Below are 22080 nucleotides of genomic sequence, written 5' to 3'. Positions count from 1 at the left end.
AACCCAGTATAGCAGGCTGAGCATAATGCGCTCAAGGCAACTGCCAAACACTTTTAAATCAGTATATGAATAAGAATCAACTACATCTTGATTTAACCTCCAGCAGCAACTTCCCTTCTTCTTCTGTCTCTGAGCCACCATTTTCATCAAAAGGCATAACTAACAGGCAGTCCGTCTATTTAGTGCTGCAATGGTTCAGGGTTACCTACTATATTGCCAATTATATCCACCCTTTTGGATATCTGAAGTGTCTGCTTGTACCTGGGGGAAAATGCACTACTGAATCACAAATTACAGTTTACTTAGCATAGAGGATGAATCCCCCAGTCCCTTGAGTACTGAAAGAGAGGACTATATCATAACACTGACTAGTTCCCAATGTTCTCAAACCTCATTGACAGATCAGAAAAGGAAGGGTCTATGTATTGAGGGTGTTGTTTGCAAGGAAAAAAGTATTTATCTAAACAATCCAATACCAAGTTTCTTCAGCAGTTGTAAACCTCTAAGAAAATAGGAGGAAATAAAGAAAAAACAGATTTATTGCCAACATATCCTTAATTATACAGCGAACATAGCAAGTGTTACAGTCAATTGTACTGTATGTATGTATCTGAAATGTATACTCATGACAAGCAAAATAACAGTTCACGTATACAGCAGGGTTACTTCAAAGAGAACAGACCTGATCTTATATTTCATGCACAACAAAAATTCCCATTGTAGTCAACAGTTTTGGTTCATCGTTGAGCTCCAAGAATTTAGTAAGTTTTTCTTATAGAAATTTGATACAAAATCAATTTACAGTTTGATATTTTTGATCACACTTGTTTGAATATAATGTTTGAGTTTCCAGACATTTTAAATATGGAACATCTCCCTTAGCAGTTGCTCACCTCACCACTCTTTCATGCATTTTTATCTCCTGCCTGCCAAGGAGGAATATATACAGACCACTTGCTCATGAAAGCTTATGCAGAAACCCCTGACAACTTTAATTTCAGTCAGGTGACATCTAATTATTGTTTTTGTCATATACCACTTCTTTCACACCCACAAAGACTAATGACTACCTACAGTAACTGCTATTAAAAGATCAGCATTTCTCAACAGTTATTACGTCATGGTATCTAAGATATCAGTTTTTCCATATGCTTAGGAAATAACTGCAGTGGCTGTTTACATATCTTGTCCACTTTTAATATTCACCAGTTTAAAACCAAGACTTATGCCTGAGCCACAGCTATTGTAAAAGGCACAAGACCACACTCCTCCCCTCAGACTTCTTTGCCTCCTTCCTTCTGGAAGCAGTCTTTACTTCAGCTAATTCCCTTTCTGATCCTGTTCTCCTTCTAGCCCAAGGAAGAGAAGGGGGAATTACAGACAGAAGCCAAGACCAAAAAAAAAAAAAAAGAGAGAGAGAGTTCTTGCAAGAGGAGCCAGCTTGAGGTTTCATAACCTTGAAAGAGCCCCTCTAAACCCATTTTGTTATTTATTTGCATTATATTAGCACCCAGAGTCCCCAGCCAAATCAGGGCCTGTAAGGGGGTGTACAAACCCCAGACTAAGCATAGACAGAGGAGAGTCTTTCCTGTTTATAAGCAAGCAGCTTGATCACAACCCCAGGCTGCTGCTAGAACTGCCAATCACGGAAGCAGGCATCCACAGCTGCAACCAATAGAGAAAACAAGAAAAAATGGAGAGTACAGAGAAGGAAAGGGAGGCAGAAAGGTGTGGAATAGTACCAGGCTGTCTCCACAAAAACAGCCAAGAGACTGCAAACCCAAAATGTGAAGAGCTGATGGACTTAATTGGAGGTGAAGGTCCCGCAACTGACTGAGAGAAAACTAGGAAGGTCAGTCAGGAGAAGATAAGAGCCCGTGAGAGACCACACTAAGATGGTGACAGGGCCCTCTTATAGTAATGTTGTACATAAATATGGTAAGTAGCTACAGTCTCCACTGAGAGGATGTGCAAGGACTATGTAATCTCCTTCTACCCCATCAGACTGCCAGCTTCAATTTGGGCTCAACCTCCAGTGGCCTCTTTGTTGCAGTGGCAGTTACCTAAAGGACTTTTTGAAAGTCTTTTACGTACCTGCTGCCTGATGAATAGTATTGAAAATTCACGCCGCTAACTTTTCTTGTTGGTTAGTGTAATCGTTCTCGGCATTATCATAGACTGGCTAGTGCAACACCAATCGCTAAAGACCTAGGTAAGTTGGTGGCCAGTTCGATGGGGAAACTTCTTTAAAAAGTGTGTGCTTGGGATACAATCTAAAAACCTAGTCCTTATGTAAATAATAGCAATGATACTGCTAACCTTTTATTCTGATCACTTTTTGTAATACAACTTTTAAAAGTACTAGTGAGCTATGAATTAAAGCCAGCTACTGCACAACTTCATGCAGCAGAATACAAATTGGCTAAGGTTATTTTTATTTCAGTCCTTAAGGAAGGATAAAGTTCCCTTTTTGAATAAATTAAAGGCATTCAAATTAATCTAAAGGAGCAACAGGATTAAACATTGGTCTCTCCCTCTTTGCTTGTATCCTACAATAAGTGGCTTCAAAATCTCTCTTTGTTCCGTTCAAATTTTCTAGATTTCCATTTTTTATATTGTATCCTAAAGCAGATAACTTTTTAATTCTGTACTGCACAATTTGAGTTGTCAGCTCCAGCACCATTGGTGTCTCTTTAATCTGATCTACAGAAATTCCTTCCTTCAACAGTCCCTTGAGTCTTTCTTCCAGAATTGGAACGGAATTGTAGAGGAGAGCAGGGCATTTCAACACTAGCTCTTTTAATTCTTGATCACTGCACTTAAAAACATCTTTGGAAAAAAACATGCTCTTCTGCATAGTGTTAGGGCTAAGATTAAAAATAAAACCTTTAAGCCTGGATAGCAGCTGCAGAACTTCAGAATCAGTGAAATCATTCTTCTGGAGAAACTCCAAGTTCTCTTGCACTGCTGTGGCACTATTTAACAAAATAAATGGGTTTTGACTCAATAATTTCAGAAGCCAGATCTTCATATTGGCATTAGAACCGCCTAAATTTAGATACATTCTCTGTAATGTCTCTACTACATGTTTGTTTTTCTCAACAGGCTTGTAAAAAATATCAGGTGCACTTGTGAAGAACCTGCTGATTATATTATTCTTCAGTCCCAACTCTTGAAAGAATTGAACATTAGATTTCTGGTTCTCATGATGTTCAACAGTAAAAAAAGACTCTGGAAATTGTTCTATTAATTTGACCAGTTGTTTTTCATTTTGGCATACTGATTGCCACAGATCTCTTTGAGAGTTTATCTCTGCTGGGGTACGGAGGATTGCCTCTGGGCAACGTTCCAAAATATTTGCTATGGCAGTCTTATCAGCTCCCATTTCACGTAAAGTGTTAGCAGTTTCTTTAACGTAGGCTGCATCCTGAAAAAGGACCCACTCCTTTAGTCTCCGAATTTTTTTAATATCAACGGATAATCTGTAGAGATTCTCAACAGTTCTTTTGTTCTCCACTTTTGATTTGATATCAGTTGTATAACTGGAATGCTGTAAAAAGCTTCCATCCTTTATGTTATTCCACAGGGATGAGAGAGTCAACAGTGGTTTGCAGTGCTGAGATCTAGCCAACGAAAGTGTAAACATGTGTGTTGTACTATTCCTGATTCCTCTCAACATTCTGGAGTGCTGCACTCTACAAAATGAATGTAAAATCAAAAATTAGAAAATGTTAATTTCTGTCTTATATGGTATTTTCGAAAGACATTCATGTTCAAACCTGAGCTGCTATAAGAGACAATTACTTCTAAAAGGAACATTTTCACATACTTAGCTTTCATTCCACTTCAGAATTAACATGGAATTTTCTGCTAACATCTCAAAGGATGCTTCATTAGAACAATAAAACCCCAAAATACCATGTAGGGAAGATGGGGCAGAATGTGAGTGTTCTGCCCCAAATACCACACAAGTTTAACTGTTCCCACATGGTTATTATATCAGTAGTCCCCACAAGGGTGTTCATTAATAGGCTACTGGTGGATGCCTCTGATGTACTGCAAGATACAATGCATGGTTGGGAGAATCCTGCCAAAAATGCATCATTAGCCAACTCGTGGACACTCAGAAGTGTCTTATTGCTATTACAGTGTAGCTTTCCAGTTGCACATTTAAAGTATGGGATTCTATGCAATTTAGCCTTTTTTTTTTTTTAAACCAAATTTCCAATTAAAAGGATCAAATGAGAGGGAAAAGCTAAATGCCTTCCTCAAATACTTTAAATATATTCAATTTTTCCCAGACATCCTCTTTCTTTTAATGGCAGTATAGATTCTAAAAGCCACTGAACTCACTTTTTATAATAAATGATAATTTGGACTATTGGACAGCTTTCTTCTGACTAGTCAGGTAGGTTAAAAGTGGTTGAACTAGCACCTTGGCATTTTCGGGAGGGAGTTATTATCACTTTCTCTTTTAGGCCTTCAAACAACTACTTTTCTTCATCTCCCATCCCCACAGCTGCCTTATCTTTTTCTGTACTTAACTTCCACTGTCACCTGTTGAACAAAACGAGCAAACGGATTTATGTGTAAATGAGCTCCCATCTGTGTATCCTTTGGATTTGGTGCACAGATGTGACAGACCCAACCAGTCAATCAGAATGTGGTTTTGGATAATTTGTGTTCCCCAGGGATGAAAGTAACTTAAAGGATTTATCAGTATGCCGGAGTCCTGAGCAGGGGGCGTGGCCTCAACGGGAAGAGGCGTGGCCTCAACTGGACAAGGCGGGGCCTTTAAATACCAGGGCCCTTTAAATCGCCGCCCGAGCCCCACTGCCGGAGCCCTGGGGTAGCAGTAGCAGGGCTCCGGGGGTGATTTAAAGGGCCCGGGGCTCCAGCCGCTGCAGGGAGCCCCGGACCCTTTAAATGGCCAGCCTAGGGAAGCCCGTCTGGTCCGGCACGGCGTACTGGCTCTTGCCAGTATGCCATACCGTACCATACCGGCTTACTTTCACCTCTGGTGTTCCCACCCACACTCTAACTGAATTTAGGTTATCATTAATGCAGCTGCACATATTCTGAGATGACAGGAAGAACAGCAGTGTTTAAATACAAAAGGGCACTATCAGGTAACTTTTTAAACTTCTTAAATTTCCACTCTTTAGAAAAACCTTTTAGAAGCTAAAGGGGACAATAAAATCCTGAAAACTCAGATTTGTTTGAAAATTTTGTACCAATTACTGCTTTAAGTAACACACCACTGATTGCTATAATTGAAAGTCAGCAAAAAAATATTGAATTCAGTTTGTGCATTTGACAACTTTGTGTACTGTCAGTTTCACTGTGTAGCAGTTTCTCCTCAGCTAAAAATACCCTTATAAAGATCAAAAAGAGAGCAGGAAAAATGTCCATTTTTCATAGACTTTAAGGAAGTGGTCCCCAAACTGTGGGGCATGCCCCCATTGGGGGGCACAGAGAAATGTATGAGGGGGGTGCAGCAGGGCCTGGGCCAGCTCTCATGGGGAGGAGAAGGAGCGCAGGCCAGCCCTGCTCCACCCCCAGCTGTGGCCCCTGACCATGGCTCCCAGACCCAGCCTTGGTGCCACTCCTGGTGCCCCCAGCTCCAACCCCCACTACTCCTGTGCATGCCCGACCCCCACCCCCGAGCTGCGGCCCTGCTCCCAGCCCCAGCTCCCGGGCGGGGAGGATGTGGACAGGGGAGGGGAGGGGCGCAACTGTGAAAAGTTTGGGGACCACTGGTTTAAGGACAGAAGGGACCATTATGATATTCTAGTAGACTCATCTCCCACATACCACAGGACAAAGAACCCTACCCAGTAATTTCTGCATCCAACTTTTGTTTGATATCTTTTTAGAAAGATATCCAGAATTTCTTTAAAGCTCGCAAATGATGGAGAATCCATCAAGTCCTAGGTAAGTTATTCCAATGGTTAATTATTCTCACTTAAAAATCTGCCTCTTAGTTCTTGTCTGAATTTGTCTAGCTTAAACTTCTAACCATTAGCTTGTTATACCTTTTTTCTGCTAGATTAAAAAGCCTTTAATGCTTTAGAAATTTAGTTCTAATTCTTAAATAATTGTATGCACGTTTACCTTACATACAAGAGGACGCTGATGTAAAACATTTTTACTAGTATTTTTCTTTGATATTAAAATTTTTGAAGCTGAGTAAGATTTCTGCCCATAATCCAGCTACTATGTGAACATGCTAAAGTCACAATCTAAGGTTTTTAATGTGATCTCAAGAGTTTTATAATTTAAGGAAATCTTGTCTAGCAAGCTGAAGTGACTCGGGTAATCTTAGAATATCAGGGTAGGAAAGGACCTCAGGAGTCAAAGCAGGACAAATCCCCAGACAGTTTGTTTTTTCTTTTTTAAAAGACCCCAGGTCCCTAAATGGCCCCATCAAGGATTGAACTCAGAACCCTGGGTTTAGCAAACCACTGAGCTATCTCTCCCCCTTCTAGGTCTGTCAAAGAGTTGCTGTGTAACTGTTGGCAAGTCACAACTTTCTGTGCTTTAGTTTCCCAATCTTGAAAAACTGGAATAATATTTCATGGGGTTTAAGGCCTAAAGCCCTGATCTTGCAAAGTCTTGCAAGTACTTAACTTTTTGTACTGTGAGTAGTCCTACTGAATTCATTGGAGCTATTTGGTGGATAAACTTAAGCATGTATGTAAGTATTTGCAGGATCGGGGCCTCAGTTAAACTGTGTGAGACACTTTAGCACCTTCAATCCATGGGCTCTCATGGAAATGAAGTGTTATTAAAAGTGCTTGGAGACTTTGGCAATAGGATCCATAAAAGTACTTACTGGTAAAATAGCCAAGCCCAACTTTTATTTTCAACTTACAAATTGCCAAAGAAAGGACTTAAAAGACTAGAATAGACTTCAGCACCATATTCACTAATAAATACACTACTCATGAACACTTTTCCAATAACATCTAATAAATTTCTTAAGCAAAATCTTGAAGAGTGAAATTTGGCCTAGTAAATGCTATCCATGCTTATGTGAGGTCAGCCATATAAGTCACAGGTTCTGTCAAAGGGACCCAGCCAACTTAAAATTTGCACTTCTGTTTCAATGTTTTACCTATAAAAAATTCCCCAGATTACTAAAGTGAAACAAACTAGACAGGGAAAAATCTTTTTGTTTTATACTGTAGTAGACACTACTTTGCGTGTAGTCAGTTTCTCTGTTGTTTAGTGAGGGTCACATAGAAACAGGAAAGATAAAAACATTTTTAAAAAGTAGAAAAATGTGATTTGTTAACATCCAATACTTGGTATGGGTACTCAGGGCATTTGTAATACATGAAATTAATCTGAACTTTAAAAAAAATTGAATAGATTTTTAAGTTGATAGTGTCCTGCTAAAAGTGTCTAAAAGCTATGATATCATATTGAAATATTATTATAAAGTCTGTAGATGAGAATATCATTATTTACAAGAAGCTTTGTAGGAAAACATTGTTTTCAAAATAACCAAGTTCTGGAATAATATTATGGAATAGTCTCTGTCCATAGTATTCCACAAAATCTCAGGAGATTTTTCTAACAGATGCTAGACTGTTCTTACTATCCCTAAAATGTATAGTTCCAAGATATTTAGATACTAATATGTATAACTTCATTAAGACTTTTAGATATTTCATATGCTGTGGTGGCAGTAGTGCAATTTTGGGAGATGTTAAGAAAAAGGCCAGACTAGATGAGGCCTTTGATCCCAGGGTCAACAAGGGTGCCCAATTACAGCCAGATGTGGCAGTAATATTTGTGAAGTATACAGCTGTCCACTATGAACTTGTCCAGGATTAAACCCATTTCACCTGCACCAATGACTATTTGCTAACTTTCAAGCAGTGTACCAAGGTGTGATACTCTTGATATTTTTTAAGTTTGAAATTCCAGTGGTGAAATATAATATATAATAGTGCAGCAGTTTACAATGCTGTATTGTAAAATAGAATAAAAAGTTCTGAGGGGAGGGTGTAGATTCCTCCATAAGCATTACATCAATGGTATTTCTGTAATATTACATACATAGAAGTCCTCTTACATTTTAAAATGTGGGGGTAACACCATGGGTCTATGAAAATGTAACAATTATAAGGCTAAACTGCTGAAAGATTATAAATTAACTCCTTTAAGACACAGATCTGCATCAGCCTGGAGAAGACATCTCTCCACTTTACATAGGGTGACCAGATGTCCTGATTTTATAGGGACAGTCCCGATTTTTGGGTCTTTTTCTTATATAGGCTCCTATCACCCCCCACCCCCAATCCCGATTTTTCACACTTGTCTGGCCATGCTAACTTTACACTTCCATGATGTAAAGAATAAAACCAAGATTATAGAAAACCTATAGTCTGAGAAGGGAGGATTTCACACCTGTCAGGATTTATACAGTCTGAGCAACTGTAAGCAGCTAACGCTCAACTCAGACACCTGCACTTCGCTTTTTTTACATTTCCCCTTCAATATGCTCAAATGTCTTCACCTAATTAGGAAACCAAACGCCATTTCCAGCCCCCTAACCACCCGTAGACAGGAAACTGGGAGCTCTCTCTAGCCTCAATTCTCTGGGGCAGCTCGAGAGAGGGATTCAGCGATGGGCGAGCGACCCAGAAGAGCTGAGGACGTGCTAATGACGGGCTCGCGCCCCCCTCTCGCTTGGTCCGCACCCCACGGGCTGGGCGCCGCGCGGCGGATAAAGGCGTGAGGAACAGGCTGTGGCGCGCGCCTGTGCACGCTCCAACACAGCTGCGGATGGGCGGGGCGGCCAGGCCCCAGCTCCGTGTTGGCCAGGGGGGGCCGAGGGGCTTGCGGGCGGATCTCACGGGAACCTGAGTCTGGCGGGGAAGGCGACAGGGCCCCGCTGTGGTGCTACCCGTGGGGGGAGGGACCCAGCCCTGCCGGAGCCCCCAGTGGCCGGGTTGCCTCAGTCAGCGCGGGAGCAGTCGCCAGTGCTCAGCCCCGATGTCCCCTTCGGCCGGGACGGCACCAACCCCGGGCTCCTGACCTGGCCTCCTGGCTCACGCCGGCTCTCCTGAGGGGCGACGCGGGGAGGCGTCGGCACCACCCGTGGGAAGAGGGAACGGAGCGACCCCCTCCTCCCCTTTTGTACCGGGTGGGAACGGCGCTGGCTGAGCTCAAGCGGCCTGCCCCATCCCTGGTGCCCGGTGGGAAGAGCGAGGAGGCTGCGGGCCCCGGCCCAGCGGGAGTAGCACAGCGTCCCCTGCTGGGAACTCCCCTGCCCTGCTGAGCCGCAAAGGTGGGGCCTTTCCCAGTGACGCCCAGGGGGCCCCAGGATCTGGCCCTTTAAAAATTTAGAATTAAACTTGTAACTCGCCAATGGGATGTTTGCATGAAATGAATGCAATGAACCCAGTCCCCAGCACGGTGGCCTGCGACTGGGTAATTTGAGGATAGCTGGGGGAGGGGGATTAGGGTGTGTCTGAGTGAGGAGGGCAATAGGGAGGCCTCTTTCGACTCCACAGAAGTGCATTGCACGGATCACTTTAAAATAGCCCATGTTTTACTGTGGGCTGTCCTAGGAACAGTTGGTGGCTAAGGGCCAAATTCAAGGGAGTAGCTAACTTCACTTCTGTAGGATAAACCAGAGCTGAATCTGCCCCTACGATTTCAGCTTTGCTGGTTATCCCCATATAATAACCTGGCAACAGCTGCACCAGATTGTTGACCAAGACTGTGGAACACCCAAAAAGGTTATCCCCTGAGAATCCATCCTAGGTTTGACTGGGCCTTATGCATGCTGGGATGGGTTTGGGGGAATTTAGGCAGTACTATGTGGATACCCTGGCAGTGCAGGGATGGGTCTGATTTCTCTCACCACTTCTATGTTGATGTAAATCCATTGATTTTAATGGAGTTAGTCCTGTTTTCCATCAGTGCAAGCAGGAGGAGAATACTTTGTCAGTCAAGCTCACAGTTGGTAGTGAAGTACAGTTGTTAATAAATTAAGTCTCAGTGCTTTAATTTACCAAGCTTGTGGTATGCTATAACTCATGTAATGTATCTTCTTCTTTAATTAGAGTGAGGATAAGCAAACCGACTACAGCATCTTTCTCACTGAGAATCACTTATGTTCATATTTCTTCCATTTGATACAACTGTTTTTGTTGCAGTTTTAAATAGAAATGTTCCAATTTAGGACACTGAAGCATGTCTAGATTTAATAAAATTCCCAGACATGAAAATGGAATTAAGGTTTTAAATAAAGCAATAGCCTTTATTTCAAAATATTATAATGTGGTTATTAAAGAAACAAACATTTGAAATTTAGGCTATTTAAAAGTAAAGTTCTATAAAATAAAAATCAGGGACATCCTTAGAATTTATGGGGCCCTACACAGTATTATTAAACTGGTGCCCCTATGCCTGATGGCAGCCCAGGCTCGCAGCCCAGAGTGGGGGTAGGGATGAGGCAGCAAAGGGTAGTTTGTTTGAAAACACCTGGCCCGCCTCACGGTGGCGGAGAATGACAGTTCCGCGAAGAGACCCCCTACCCTCTCTCTCATGCAGAATGGACATGCAGAAGGTACCTAATTAAAAGCACTAAACTTGGGAATAAAAAATGTCAGTTACAGGTTTTTTGATATGCCCTGAAGTTTGTCAGACATTTATTTGCAAAGACTTTGTAGTAAGGGTGAGTCAGCTGTCTTACTGAATACAACATTAAATATTATGGAATACATGATGCAGCTCTTCTCTGTTTTACATTTTCTTAATCAGTATTTTTAAGCTGATTTTATATTTTAAATGTACTCTTAAGCCTTCATAAAGTAATCATTCCAGATTACTACATATTTAACTCACTGAAACAAAGACATTCTTTTAAATTAATCAGTCTCAGAGGTTTAGTGTGTTCATAACAATGTTCATTGCTTTTAGAAAAAGGGAACACTTAATTTACTTTGTGTGATCTCCATAACAATAGACATGTTTATGAAATTTCACCAACTTTAAAAAATATGTTTCCAAAGATTTTAGGCATAACAAAGGATTTTATATCTTACTAAGGTACTGATTTTGCGGGAGGGTTTTCTTAAAACTAGTTCATCAGATAGAAGTAAAGAAAGCTGGACAAAGTTTCCCTATCTGGAAGGAAAGGAGTGTTGTCCCTTTAAGGGCTTTCTTCAAGGGGTGTGGGGAGGGTAAGGGAGAAAAGGATGGACAGGAAGACTGGGAGCAAGTTTTTTTTTTACTATAGTAATTTAAATTAAAATGTATATTTTAGATAAGGATGGTCTTTTGAAGGATTTATTTTAAAAACTATATGTCTGACGATCCAAGCATTTAAGGCTAAAGATGATTGTGCATCTAAAAATCTGTGCAAGGATTTTTTAGAGGTGTGATTTTATAATCTTCACCAACTCACTAATAAAATATTTTTAAAGCAAATTTTAAACTAAGGTCCTGTAGACTAATATGTTCTGAGTAAATATTACAGTAATGCACAACTGTTTTTGTCAGTAAATGCAGAAACTGACAGTATATACCTGGGATTTGGCAAATGCCTGTTAAATGGCTTCATTACCACTTGAATGGCTCTTTAACAGTTTCAGTGTTGTGCTAATAGATCTGGCTGGCTGGAAGGCTTTTTCACTTCTGAGTTACTAGATCCCCTCCGAAGTAAGAGTCACCAGGCTGCAGCAGCCAGCTGTGGGAGCCTGCAGGAAGGGTCAGAACAGGGATAGGAAGGTGGAAGGGTGGACACTAAGACCCAGTGGTGCCCCAAATTTTCAGGTGCCCTACACAGCCTCCTATTCTGCTTATGCCTTAGGATGGACAGCCCTGGGGACATGGAAAAATGTAAGGTATCTGAGTAGCAGCCATGTTAGTCTGTATCCGCAAAAAGAACAGGAGTACTTGTGGCACCTTAGAGACTAACAAATTTATTAGAGCATAAGCTTTCGTGGACTACAGCCCACTTTTTCGGATGCATACCGGATGCATCCGAAGAAGTGGGCTGTAGTCCACGAAAGCTTATGCTCTAATAAATTTGTTAGTCTCTAAGGTGCCACAAGTACTCCTGTTCTTTTTGTAAGGTATCTGTATCCCCAAACAGGCAATGAAACGGTTAATAGGAGCCCATACCTCCCAACATTTCAAGTGGGTAAAGCTGGACACAGCTCCCTTTACATTTGGCCTCTCCACCCCTCCACAGATGGGCCAAATCTGAGTGGTGCTATGACCGTGGTTCCAATGCCACTTGGTTTTCATAAAGGAAGGATCACAGGCTAATGGAGGGAAGGCCAGGGAAGAAAACTAGAAGAAAGGTAGTTTCCTCTTTTGGGTTAAAGGCTGTGAGATGCTTGTTCTAGAATCAGAAGGTCCTCAGCCAGAGGTAGTGAAGTCTAGGGCCAGAGGCAGGACCTCCTGAGCTAAAAGTAAACTTGAGGCAGTAAATCCCAAGAGGCTGTGATGGCAAATCTTAAAATGTGTTTGAGTCTGAAGTTTGAAGGGCTGCATGGGGACAGAGAAAAATGGTCTCATTCTGGGGAGTAGGGAGGTAGAGAGTGGAAAGACCTGTGGGGAACAGGAAGGTCTGGAGAGTAAGGAGGAAGTCCAGAGAGGGATGATAGCTGGTATCCACAGAACTGGAGTAAACTCCTGTGGCCGACCCTGACATAAGGCTAAGAACTGGACCTTTGGGGATAAGCCCTGGGAGATGCTGCTTGTTACAAAGGCCCCAGGAAAGGGCTGGGGAAAATGCCTGAAGAAAGGCTAATGATAGGAAATAGTCCAGGGAGGCAGTGATGAAGTGTCTGACAGCAGACATAGGGTATCTGGATTGGAACACAATGTAGATGGTGGGCATGGGTTCCCCACTAGAAAGGAGAGAAGAGTGCGATGACCAGTGGGCCCCAAGATAGAGGGCTGGAGAGACAAGGTCTTGAGATTATGTATTCCAACCTCTGTTGGACTTTCTGTTACTCCGGAAAGGATGGACTTAAATGTGATGTGACCTGACTGGAGGGCTATGTCATGAGAAGAGACCACTGAAGTGACTGTAGACAGAGGCTGCTAGAAAGGATAGCTGCTATGCCACATACAGCTGCAAAGGGGCATGCCAGTGGTGAGTCCACCTTTCTACAGTACACTATTACTCTCTTTACAAAAATCTACTTCAGTAGAGAACAAATAATTAGTTTTTTTTTTAAATAGTGTTCTGCTTCTGGTCTGGGTTCATTCCTTATTGGGAGAGAAACAGGTAAATGGAGGCAGGATACTCTTGCGTAATTATTTTTATTTGTAATCAGCACACACTTCCTGTTGTTGTCCATCCTTTAAGGCAAAACTGCAAAGCAACAGAAAAAGTTAAAATTACCATGTGAAACTGTTTTCAGTACTCCACCAACAGCAGCAGTGTGAGGAACACATGAATTGCTATACTAAATCAGACCAGTGGTGCAGCTAATCCAATAGTTTGTTATGGACAACGGCCAACACCAGATGCTTCAGAGGAAGGTGCTAAAAGCCCTGTAAGAGGCAGGGTACGTTTCCTCTTAGGCAACCTATAATTATTGGTTGCCTTTAGTCCTGAAGCATGAGGGTTTATATCTCTTCCAAAATTCATGGCTTTTTATTTGGTACTTACTGCTGTATATTATGTTTGTGTAAATGTCTAATCGCTGTTTTAAGTCTGCTAAACTTCTGGGCTCAATTATACTATTTAGTATTCAGTTCCCATCTGGAATCAGGGCATGCAGCAGAATCAGTCACTGGGCAACTTAAAGAATGCCACTGGCCTGTAACAGATTGCTTGATTGGCTATTCCACCTGATGAGTAGGAAGAGTTAGCAGAATAGCTCTCTATCCCAGCACCAGCAGTTTGGTGCCTGCTCAAAGCATTTGCCCACAACTGTGATAGCTCTTGCTTGTACCCAGCCTTTCCCTTGCTTCTCTCTAGGTAACCCAGCTGTGAGCCTTGGTTCCGATTTCTCATTTTTTGGCTCTGACCTGGGTTTCTATTCCTGGCTGCCTGACTCCCGTTCCCACCACTAGGCATGAATGCCTAAGTCCTGGTCTCTGACTGTTCCACAGACTAACCTGCATTGTATGAAAATACTTCCTTTTATCAGTTTTCAATTTGCCATCTTCTAGTTTCTGGGATGCATTAACAGGAGCATCATATGAAAGACATGGGAGCTAATTGTTCAATTCTACGCCTCACTGATGAGGCCTCAGCTGGAGTACTGTGTCCAGTTTTGGTGAGACACTTCAAGAAAGATGTGGACAAAATGTACGGAATCTAGAGGAGAACAACAAAAATGGTAAGTTTAGAAAACCTGACCTAGGAGGAAAAATTAAAAAAAAAAAAAAAAAAAAAAAAAGTCATGCTTAGTCGTGAGGAAAAGATTGAGGAGAGGACCTGGTAAGGCTTCAAATATGTTAAGGGCTGTTACAAGAAAGACTGTGAGCAATGTTCTCCATGTCCACTGAAGACAGGACAAGAAATGATCTGCTTAATCTGCAGAAAGGGAGATTTAGGTTAATAGATAGTAAGAAAACTCTAAGGGTAAGCAAGCCCTGGAATAGGTTAAGGGAAGCTGTGGAATCCCCATCCTTGGAGATTTTTAAGAACAGGGTAGACAAACACAGCCGGGGATGGTCTAGGTATACTTGGTCCTGCCCCCATGTGGATAGCTGGACTGAATGACCTCCCAAGGTCTCTTTCAGCCCTACATTTTTATGATTCACTGAATGTCCCCTTGTTCTTGTAATGAGCCATGGTGAACAAAAAATTCCCGGTATACCTTTCTCTACCATTATTTTGTATATTATCTGTCCCTTCTTAGTTGTGTTTGAAAATCTTGAGCCAGATTGTATCACATGCACAGTGCCCAACAGCTGCGCAGTCTGCATATCTTAACTGCACCTTTAATAATAATAATAATAATAATAAAAAGTAATCATTCTTTTCAAAAACATACTTAGCTGTCACTCAGGATTACCATGGGCTTGTACTGTACTAGTTATGCTTGTATCTCTAGTTTAAACAAAACAGAAACATTGTAACCTGTTCCATAAAAAAGGACTTCCTTTTGTGAGACAAGTGGGTCAATACAATGACACTGTATTCAACTGCCTTAAATGCTAACTTACAAAGCTCTGCTTGTAGAGGATACTTTTTAAAAAATGACCTATTTCAATTCATGAATTATCTTCATCTTTGATTAGAACTTTATTCTGCTTAAGATTTCCTTTATGTGTTCCTGCTCTCTCTTCGTAACAATAATGGCTGAGGTTTGACAGGAAAATGTACTGTGTGGGTTTATGCTGCTCTTAAACATGAAAGCTCTTTTGAGGAAGAAACAGCTAAAGTATGGAAAGTAATTACAAAAGTACAAATAAAAAAATATGTAAAGGCAAATCTGACAAGTGTCTCAGATGGAGTAGGGGAAATCTCTTTCCTTGGTAATGAAAGGTGTATTTAAAGGAACACAAGTTTTTTATTAAAGTTGATTATAAAATTTACTACTTGGTATCTTTACTGTTTTTGTTTGTGGGTTTTTTTTTTCCTTTCTTTCAGCAGATCATTCACTAGGAGCCATGAATTTGAGTTAGGTCTAGTCTATGCCTATAATTGACATAGCTATGTTGCTCAGAGGTGTGAAATATTCACACTGAGTGCTGTAGTTAAGCTGACCTAGATCTGGCTAGGTTGAGGGGAGCTAGTCAGCTGTAGTGAAGCCATGCCCACAATTGTACCTTTATTTCTAATCCTTTCACTTCCTGGGTTATGTGCTAGCCCAGTATAGCAGTGGGTGGATTACAAACTGCAAAGGAAAGATGGTGTTTTATAGGGTGATTACATGTTCTGTTTTGGCTGTGACAGTCCCTTTATTAAGCCCAGTCCCAGCCATCTTGACTTCTTTGGCAAAAGTGGGCATTTATCCCCTTTATTCTTGCCAACTTTTTCAAAAACGTGGGGTGTGGTGCAGAGAAACAGGTGGGGGAAAAGCAGAGATGCCAGCCTGGGCTGGAGGGTGTGGGAGGAAGGGTTCCACTGTGGGTGGGGGGCAGACAGGGTTCTAGTGACAGCTTCAGGTGGGGGGCCAGCAGGATTTGAGTGACCAGTGACAATTGGGGGGGGGAATGCATTTTAGGCAAGCAATTGGGGCTAGCTTCATGTGGTGTCCCATTTTACCTTTGGGAAATATGCACCCTAGGGATGGGGGAGTCTTTGGGATTAAGGAAAAATAAAATCCTTTTAAATATCATACGAAATAGTACTTAGTATAATTCACACACACTCCGGCCCTCAAGAAAATAAGTTAGTGCAGGGGGGCTGGAACAGTGTGCATGGGGGGGGGGGTGCTGAGAGCCATTTAGGCACACTGTAAACCCTGACTATAATGGAAACCACTTCAAGCCAGGGCGGAGTGGCACGCCCCTAGTTCCAGCACCTCTAGGGGAACGGGGTGGAGGGAGGACGCTGTTTGCTCGCGCTCTCTCTCTACTGAACAAGCAGTCAGGGGCACAGCACTGCTAGATATAAGCACCAGCCTCAATGCCGTGCCGTAGGGCTGCTGGGCTCGTGCCTGTATCTCTCCGATGCCCCGCGCGCTCCCGTACTGCCTAGGGCTACCAGCGCAAGCAGTAAGGGGGGCACAAGCGGTGGGGATGACGCAGGGGTAGGTGCGTGGAACAGCGGGGCGCTGGCCCTATAACTGCGCGCCTCGTGCAGCTCAGTTATGTAAGCGCCAGCCCGTGTCCCCGCGGGCTCGCGCCAGCTGCTGCTGCGGCGACGACTCAGGCCGGGCCCGCCCCGTTCTCTCCGCAGCGACGTGAGCAGCGCGGTAGGAGCCGGGCCCAGGCGCGCCCGTGACCGCTCCTGCCGAGCATCCTTCTGACGTAAACAGGAGTCTCTGCAAAACAGCCCGTTTACCGCCCGCGCTCCCCAGCGTGCACGCGCGCAGCGCGCCCTTCCTCCCCTCACGAGAATGTGCCGCCCCCCGCTCCAGCACGGGAGCATGCGCACAAACAGACGTTTCTGCTGCCAACTGAAGGCACGCGCACGGGCGCGCCCGGAGCCGCCTCGCAGCCCCGTGCTCATCCGGGCTTCTCCGCCCTCGATACGAAGAGGGTGGGGCTCGCACTTATGGAGGTGCCGCCCCGTAACCCTCACTTCGGTTACCGAGCTGGCAGACGGGTGGATTTGTTCACGGGAACGGGATCGGTTGTTTGCCTTTAGCTCGACAGTTCCTGTCGGTTCCGTCATCGAGCCCCTCGGCCCGCGCACCCCCTTTCCCCTCCTCTCGGGGTAGTAAACACACTTTAGGAACGTGAGGGCGGCTAGTCAGGTGGGGTGGTAGCAGCCAATAGGGGGGCGGGGCGGGGCTTAACGATTCCGTCAGCTCCGGAGTCCGGTGCAGTCACAGGGCGAGCGGCGAGGAAGCCACAGCCGCTTGGAGCGAGACATCCCGCGCGCCGCTAACCGTCACCTGTGGCTGCGCGCGGCCTCTCGGCGTAGGCGCGAGACCCCTGGCGCGAAGGTTTCGGGGTGATGTGTCCCCCTCAGGCAGCCGGTCCCGCTGACGCCTCCGCGGGGTCCTAGCGCCAACGGACGATCGCCAAGCAGAGGGAGCGACCCGGCGGCAGCTTCACCGCTCAGTGTCACACCCGCTGCCCCGGCACGGCGCGGCCGGGGTGCGCACCGCTTTAGGGCTGCACGGGAGAGACGAAGCCGAGTCCGGCATGAGCCGCGGCGGCTCTTCCTGAGCCCGGCGCTCCGCGAGGGATCGCGCCCCCGGCCATGGGGGTGAACGCCGTGCACTGGTTCCGCAAGGGGCTGCGGCTCCACGACAACCCGGCGCTGCGGGAGTGCATCCAGGGCGCCGACAGCGTGCGCTGCGTCTACATCCTCGACCCCTGGTTCGCGGGCTCCTCCAACGTGGGCATCAACAGGTGGCGGTGAGTGAGCGGGCCGGGCCTGGCCGGCCGCGCGTAAACCTCGGGTTACATATGCGGTCACGCTGCTCTCCTCCATCGCTCTAATTGGCCCTGCTGCAGCCTCAGCGCCGCGGTCCCTGCCTCCCCGCGGCTCTGGCAGCCGCGAACCATCCCCAGCCTGCGCGGCGGGCCTGCTGTGCCAGCCCCAACAACCCCGCCCCCTGAGTGCTCCCAGCTGTGCTGTCATCCGGCTGCTGGGCGGCCCGCAGCCAAGGCACGGGGCTGAACGTCCCGGAGCGGTAACGTTCAGCGCCCAGAGTGCCAGGAGCTTTCGCCCGTTAAAAGAAAAGGGCCAAATAAGGGAGTCCCCGCCACCCTGGCAGCACTCATGCTAGTCCCTGGCTTTTAATCCACTCTGTTGTGTAATTATGATTCAAGGAGATCTAGATGATTTAAGCAAAATACTAGTGATTGCAGCCACTGTGACTTCCAGTAGAGGGGTATTGCTGGTAGCAGTGGCTGGAAACCGTAGGGAAAGAAACTAGTGTATGCGAGTCCAAAGAGCTTACCTTCTAAATCCTAGAAATGTAGGGCTGGAAGGGACCTTGAGAGGTCATCTAATCTAGCCACCTGTGCTGTGGCAGGACCAAGAAAACCTAGACCATCCCTGGCAGCAGGTGTTTGTCCAACCTTTTCTTAAAAACCTCCAGTGATGGGGATTTCACAACCTCCCTTGGAAGCCTATTCCAGAGCATAACTATCCTTATAGTTAGAAAGGTTTTTGTAATATGTAACCTAAATCTCCCTTGCTGAAGATAAAGCTGATTATTGCTTGTCCTATGTTCAGTGGACATAGAGATCAGTTGATCACCGTCCTTTTTATAACAGCTCTTAACCTATTTGAGGACGGTCAGGTCCCCATTAGTCTTTTTTTTTGTTTTGTTTTCCTGAAGACTAAACATGAACAATTTTTTATAGCTATGAGAAGAAAAGTTTAGAAAAACTAACATCAACTTTTGTTCTGGACTTTTTCCAATTTGTTCATAAATTTGACTCCCAGACCTGGATGCAGTGCTTCAGCTAAGGCCTCACTGGTGCTCAGTAGAGTGGGTCAGTTATCTCCCATAAATACCTGAGCTAAGATTATTTTGAGACAAAAAAATGCATTGACACCAGGTATTGAATTCATGAAAGGACTTTTTAATATTTTTGACACACTGCTTAACAGATTTATATGTAAATTCTCAGAAAATCCATTCAATCCTGAAAAGTATAAGTGATGTCATTTTCAGGAAGATGCAAATTTAACCAACTTCATACCAAACAATGGCTACATCTTCACACTTGTGGGGTAGCACTCATCTGAGCTAGCATGCTAAAAAGAGTAGTGTAGCACATTCAGATGAGAGTTAGTGTGAATATGGGTATTTGAGCTGGGTATCACACCTAACTTGTAGCCAGAGGTTGAATCCTGCTTTGAGTTTTGCACTTAACTTTAACTATGAAGCTGTGACAGATACCTGTATAATAAAGAGATGACATAGCAACAAAAGAAGAAATAAGGGAGAGGGTAGTGGGGCTAGGTTATACATACAAAATGATGAGCTTACTTGAAACTTCACTATTTGTCTGAAAGGTTTTTCTTTTCTAATAAAGTGATAATATCTTGGAATTCATGTAACATCAGCAAAGTGCCTGTAATCTTTGGATGGATGAATGCTAATTTAGCCTCCACAGCACTGTAGCATTGAGAAGTGTTAACTTCACTTTATAAATGATGAAACTGAGGTACAGAAAGATGAAGTTACTTACCCAAAGTTATACAAGGAATGTATGGCAGAGTTAAGAGGAGAACTTGAACTTACTAGTCTACTAGTTTAGAGTCTTCTCTACAAGGCCTTCCTTTTATTTTATATAATCTTCTCTGTCCAAGGACATCAGAGTACTTCATGGACAGGCTAACTTCTTTAAATGTTTGGAAGTTGCCAACTTCTGCTCATGGTAGTCCTATTTATAGTCTTGAGAAAGTAGAAGTACTAGACTACTCTTCCTATGATATTTTATTTTTATTGACAAACATGCATTAATCCTTAACTTAGAATTATGCAGTATAATATAGTTGTTGCTGGACACTCGTTCCGAATGGGATGATAAACAATTGTCTTTACAAGTTGTTTTCAGCAGATACTTTCTACTGAAAAACATCTTGTAGCTTTATAAACAATTCAGAGATTTTTGCTTTTATGGTAGAACTACATACATGCCACTACAAGCTGTGAAATTGTATTTCCTAATCATTCTATCTGCTGGAGACTGGAGCCAGCCTAAAGGGATAAGGCAAGTCTGATGTTTTTAAAATACATTGCAGGTTCCTACATTTGTTTGTAAGTGGAGTAGGAATTAAGAACGTTAAATATCCTGAAATATGTAATATTATAGAGAAACAAATCAAGACATGTTTCTACTCCTGTAGCCTGTAAAAGGTCAGCATGCAGCATGGAAGCTTGTGATCTGTGAGCAGGTGTGAACTTCATGGGACCTACTAAAGAAGAAGAGCCTCATTAATATTAATACTAACATCCTTTGGGTTTCTGGCGACCATTCAGTATACAATTATATGTGTATAATATATATTACTCACATTTAGCACATGTGTTAGCTAGCTTAATCTAAAAATATTCTTAGTGCTGTACAGAAGACCAAGTCAATCCCTGCTCTGAAGAACTTATAGTCTAAAAGAAAAACATAGAACACTGGAGAATTTTTTTTTTTTTTTTTTTTTTAAGGAAGAATGCCTGCTCTGTACTAATCCTTCACCTCTCCAACAAGATCAGAGATCTCCCAGAACTAGTTCCAGATACTGCAGCACCCTCTCCAAAGGCCTGGTCCCCACTAAGCCCTCACTTCGGACTAAAGTACGCAAATTCAGCTACGTTAATAACGTAGCTGAATTCGAAGTACCTTAGTCCGAACTTACCGCGGGTCCAGACGCGGCAGGAAGGCTCCCCCGTCGATGCCGCGTACTCCTCTCGGCGAGCTGGAGTACCGGCATTGACGGCGAGCACTTCCGGGATCGATTTATCGCGTCTTAACCAGACGCGATAAATCGATCCCAGAACATCGATTGCCTGCCGCCGGACCCTCCGGTAAGTGAAGACGTACCCCCTAAGAGACCATTTGAATTGCTTCAGTTTTCAGTGCCTATATGGCTCTTGCTATAAACACAGTTTTTGTACCAGAGACTTTGCCTTCTGCTTCATAGTTCTTTATTATGTGTTTTATTAAAGCTTTTTCAAGTAAAATTTACAACCACCTTTAAGATACCAACAAAACCAGTCTCAAAAACTATTTACCAGAATGATTTCAATAAGTTTATAAAAAAAAACAAAAACCAAATAAGTTTGTTTTGAACTAAATGGAAATAACTTAAATTTTTTTCATAATTTTGTTTTCATTTTTTTAGCAGCTGTAGTGTGTGCACACATGACCTGTAAAATGGCCCGTTCAGTTTGGAGCTATCATTCAGCAGCTGAAATTGATAGTCAAGCGCTTATCTTCTCAGATATTGGTTATTTGCTCATGTGTTTTTTTTTTTTACAGAAAAGGGCATAGCACTGGCAAAACAACAACAAAACAACTCTGTGATTAGGAGCAGACGCTCACTCAGCAATTGAAAATCTTAAACATTTTTTTTGTCAGTTTCCTTTTTCTGCTGCTAATTTAGCCATTTTTTAATCAACATGAGTTTAGCATTGGGTTGAGGGAGGGTTTTAAACTGAGGAAATTTATGTAGACAAAAATCCTTGTCTTGCAAAGGGCTGGACCAGTGACCCAGATTCTCTTCCAGACCTGTCACCTTTTGTTCAAAATCAGTGCACCCGGAGTGACTACCATTGTCAGGTTTTCATCTGTCTTTGAAATTAAAGTATAGTTAACGGAATGGGCATTAGAAAAAGGTGCTGTAATAAAACTAGAAAAGAAATGAGGAGACTAGGTTTTGTTTCTTTTTGGAAATAACATTACATTGTGATCACTGTCTTTACATCAATCATGATTCCTCCATTCACGTTAGAAGTTATGCAAAATAAAGAGACATTTGCAGTGTTTCTGGTTTTCAGGATTTTTTTAACC

The 22080-nt window shown here is 43.3% G+C and overlaps 2 protein-coding genes across 15 annotated transcripts in view; one reads left to right on the top strand and one right to left on the bottom strand.

Moving 5' to 3' along the window:
• Positions 1–521: 521 nt before the first annotated feature.
• On the bottom strand, positions 522–17336 carry MTERF2 (mitochondrial transcription termination factor 2). Of its 10 annotated transcripts, XR_010597888.1 has the most exons (4): positions 17195–17329; positions 14426–14524; positions 14104–14305; positions 13281–13351 (listed from the first exon to the last, which is right to left on the bottom strand). XR_010597888.1 is itself a non-coding variant. In XM_065581600.1 (2 exons), the coding sequence occupies exon 2, from the start codon at positions 3677–3679 to the stop codon at positions 2495–2497; it is 1185 nt and encodes a 394-aa protein (XP_065437672.1). In that variant the 5' UTR covers positions 3680–3695; positions 17195–17332; the 3' UTR covers positions 522–2494. The 10 variants fall into 10 exon arrangements, 6 of the variants coding, with proteins under 6 accessions (XP_065437672.1, XP_005300859.2, XP_065437665.1 ...); XR_010597887.1 differs by lacking the exon at positions 14426–14524 and having other exon boundaries at positions 17195–17336; XR_010597889.1 differs by lacking the exons at positions 13281–13351; positions 14426–14524 and adding an exon at positions 16205–16238 and having other exon boundaries at positions 14175–14305; positions 17195–17313.
• Positions 17337–17812: 476 nt separating this feature from the next.
• The window catches only part of CRY1 (cryptochrome circadian regulator 1), a 440250-nt gene continuing 435982 nt past the window's right edge, over positions 17813–22080 (top strand). For all 5 annotated transcript variants that reach the window (XM_065581567.1, XM_065581559.1, XM_042843604.2 and 2 more), the window contains exon 1: positions 17813–17970. In XM_065581567.1, the coding sequence (XP_065437639.1) occupies positions 17813–17970 (158 nt within the window). The remainder of the gene's footprint in view (positions 17971–22080) is intronic.

This window comes from Chrysemys picta, chromosome 1 (assembly GCF_011386835.1).
Source record: "Chrysemys picta bellii isolate R12L10 chromosome 1, ASM1138683v2, whole genome shotgun sequence".
Lineage (NCBI taxonomy): Eukaryota > Metazoa > Chordata > Testudines > Emydidae > Chrysemys > Chrysemys picta.
Note: the sequence above shows the minus strand (reverse complement) of the source record. Positions and strands in the feature narration are given on the sequence as shown.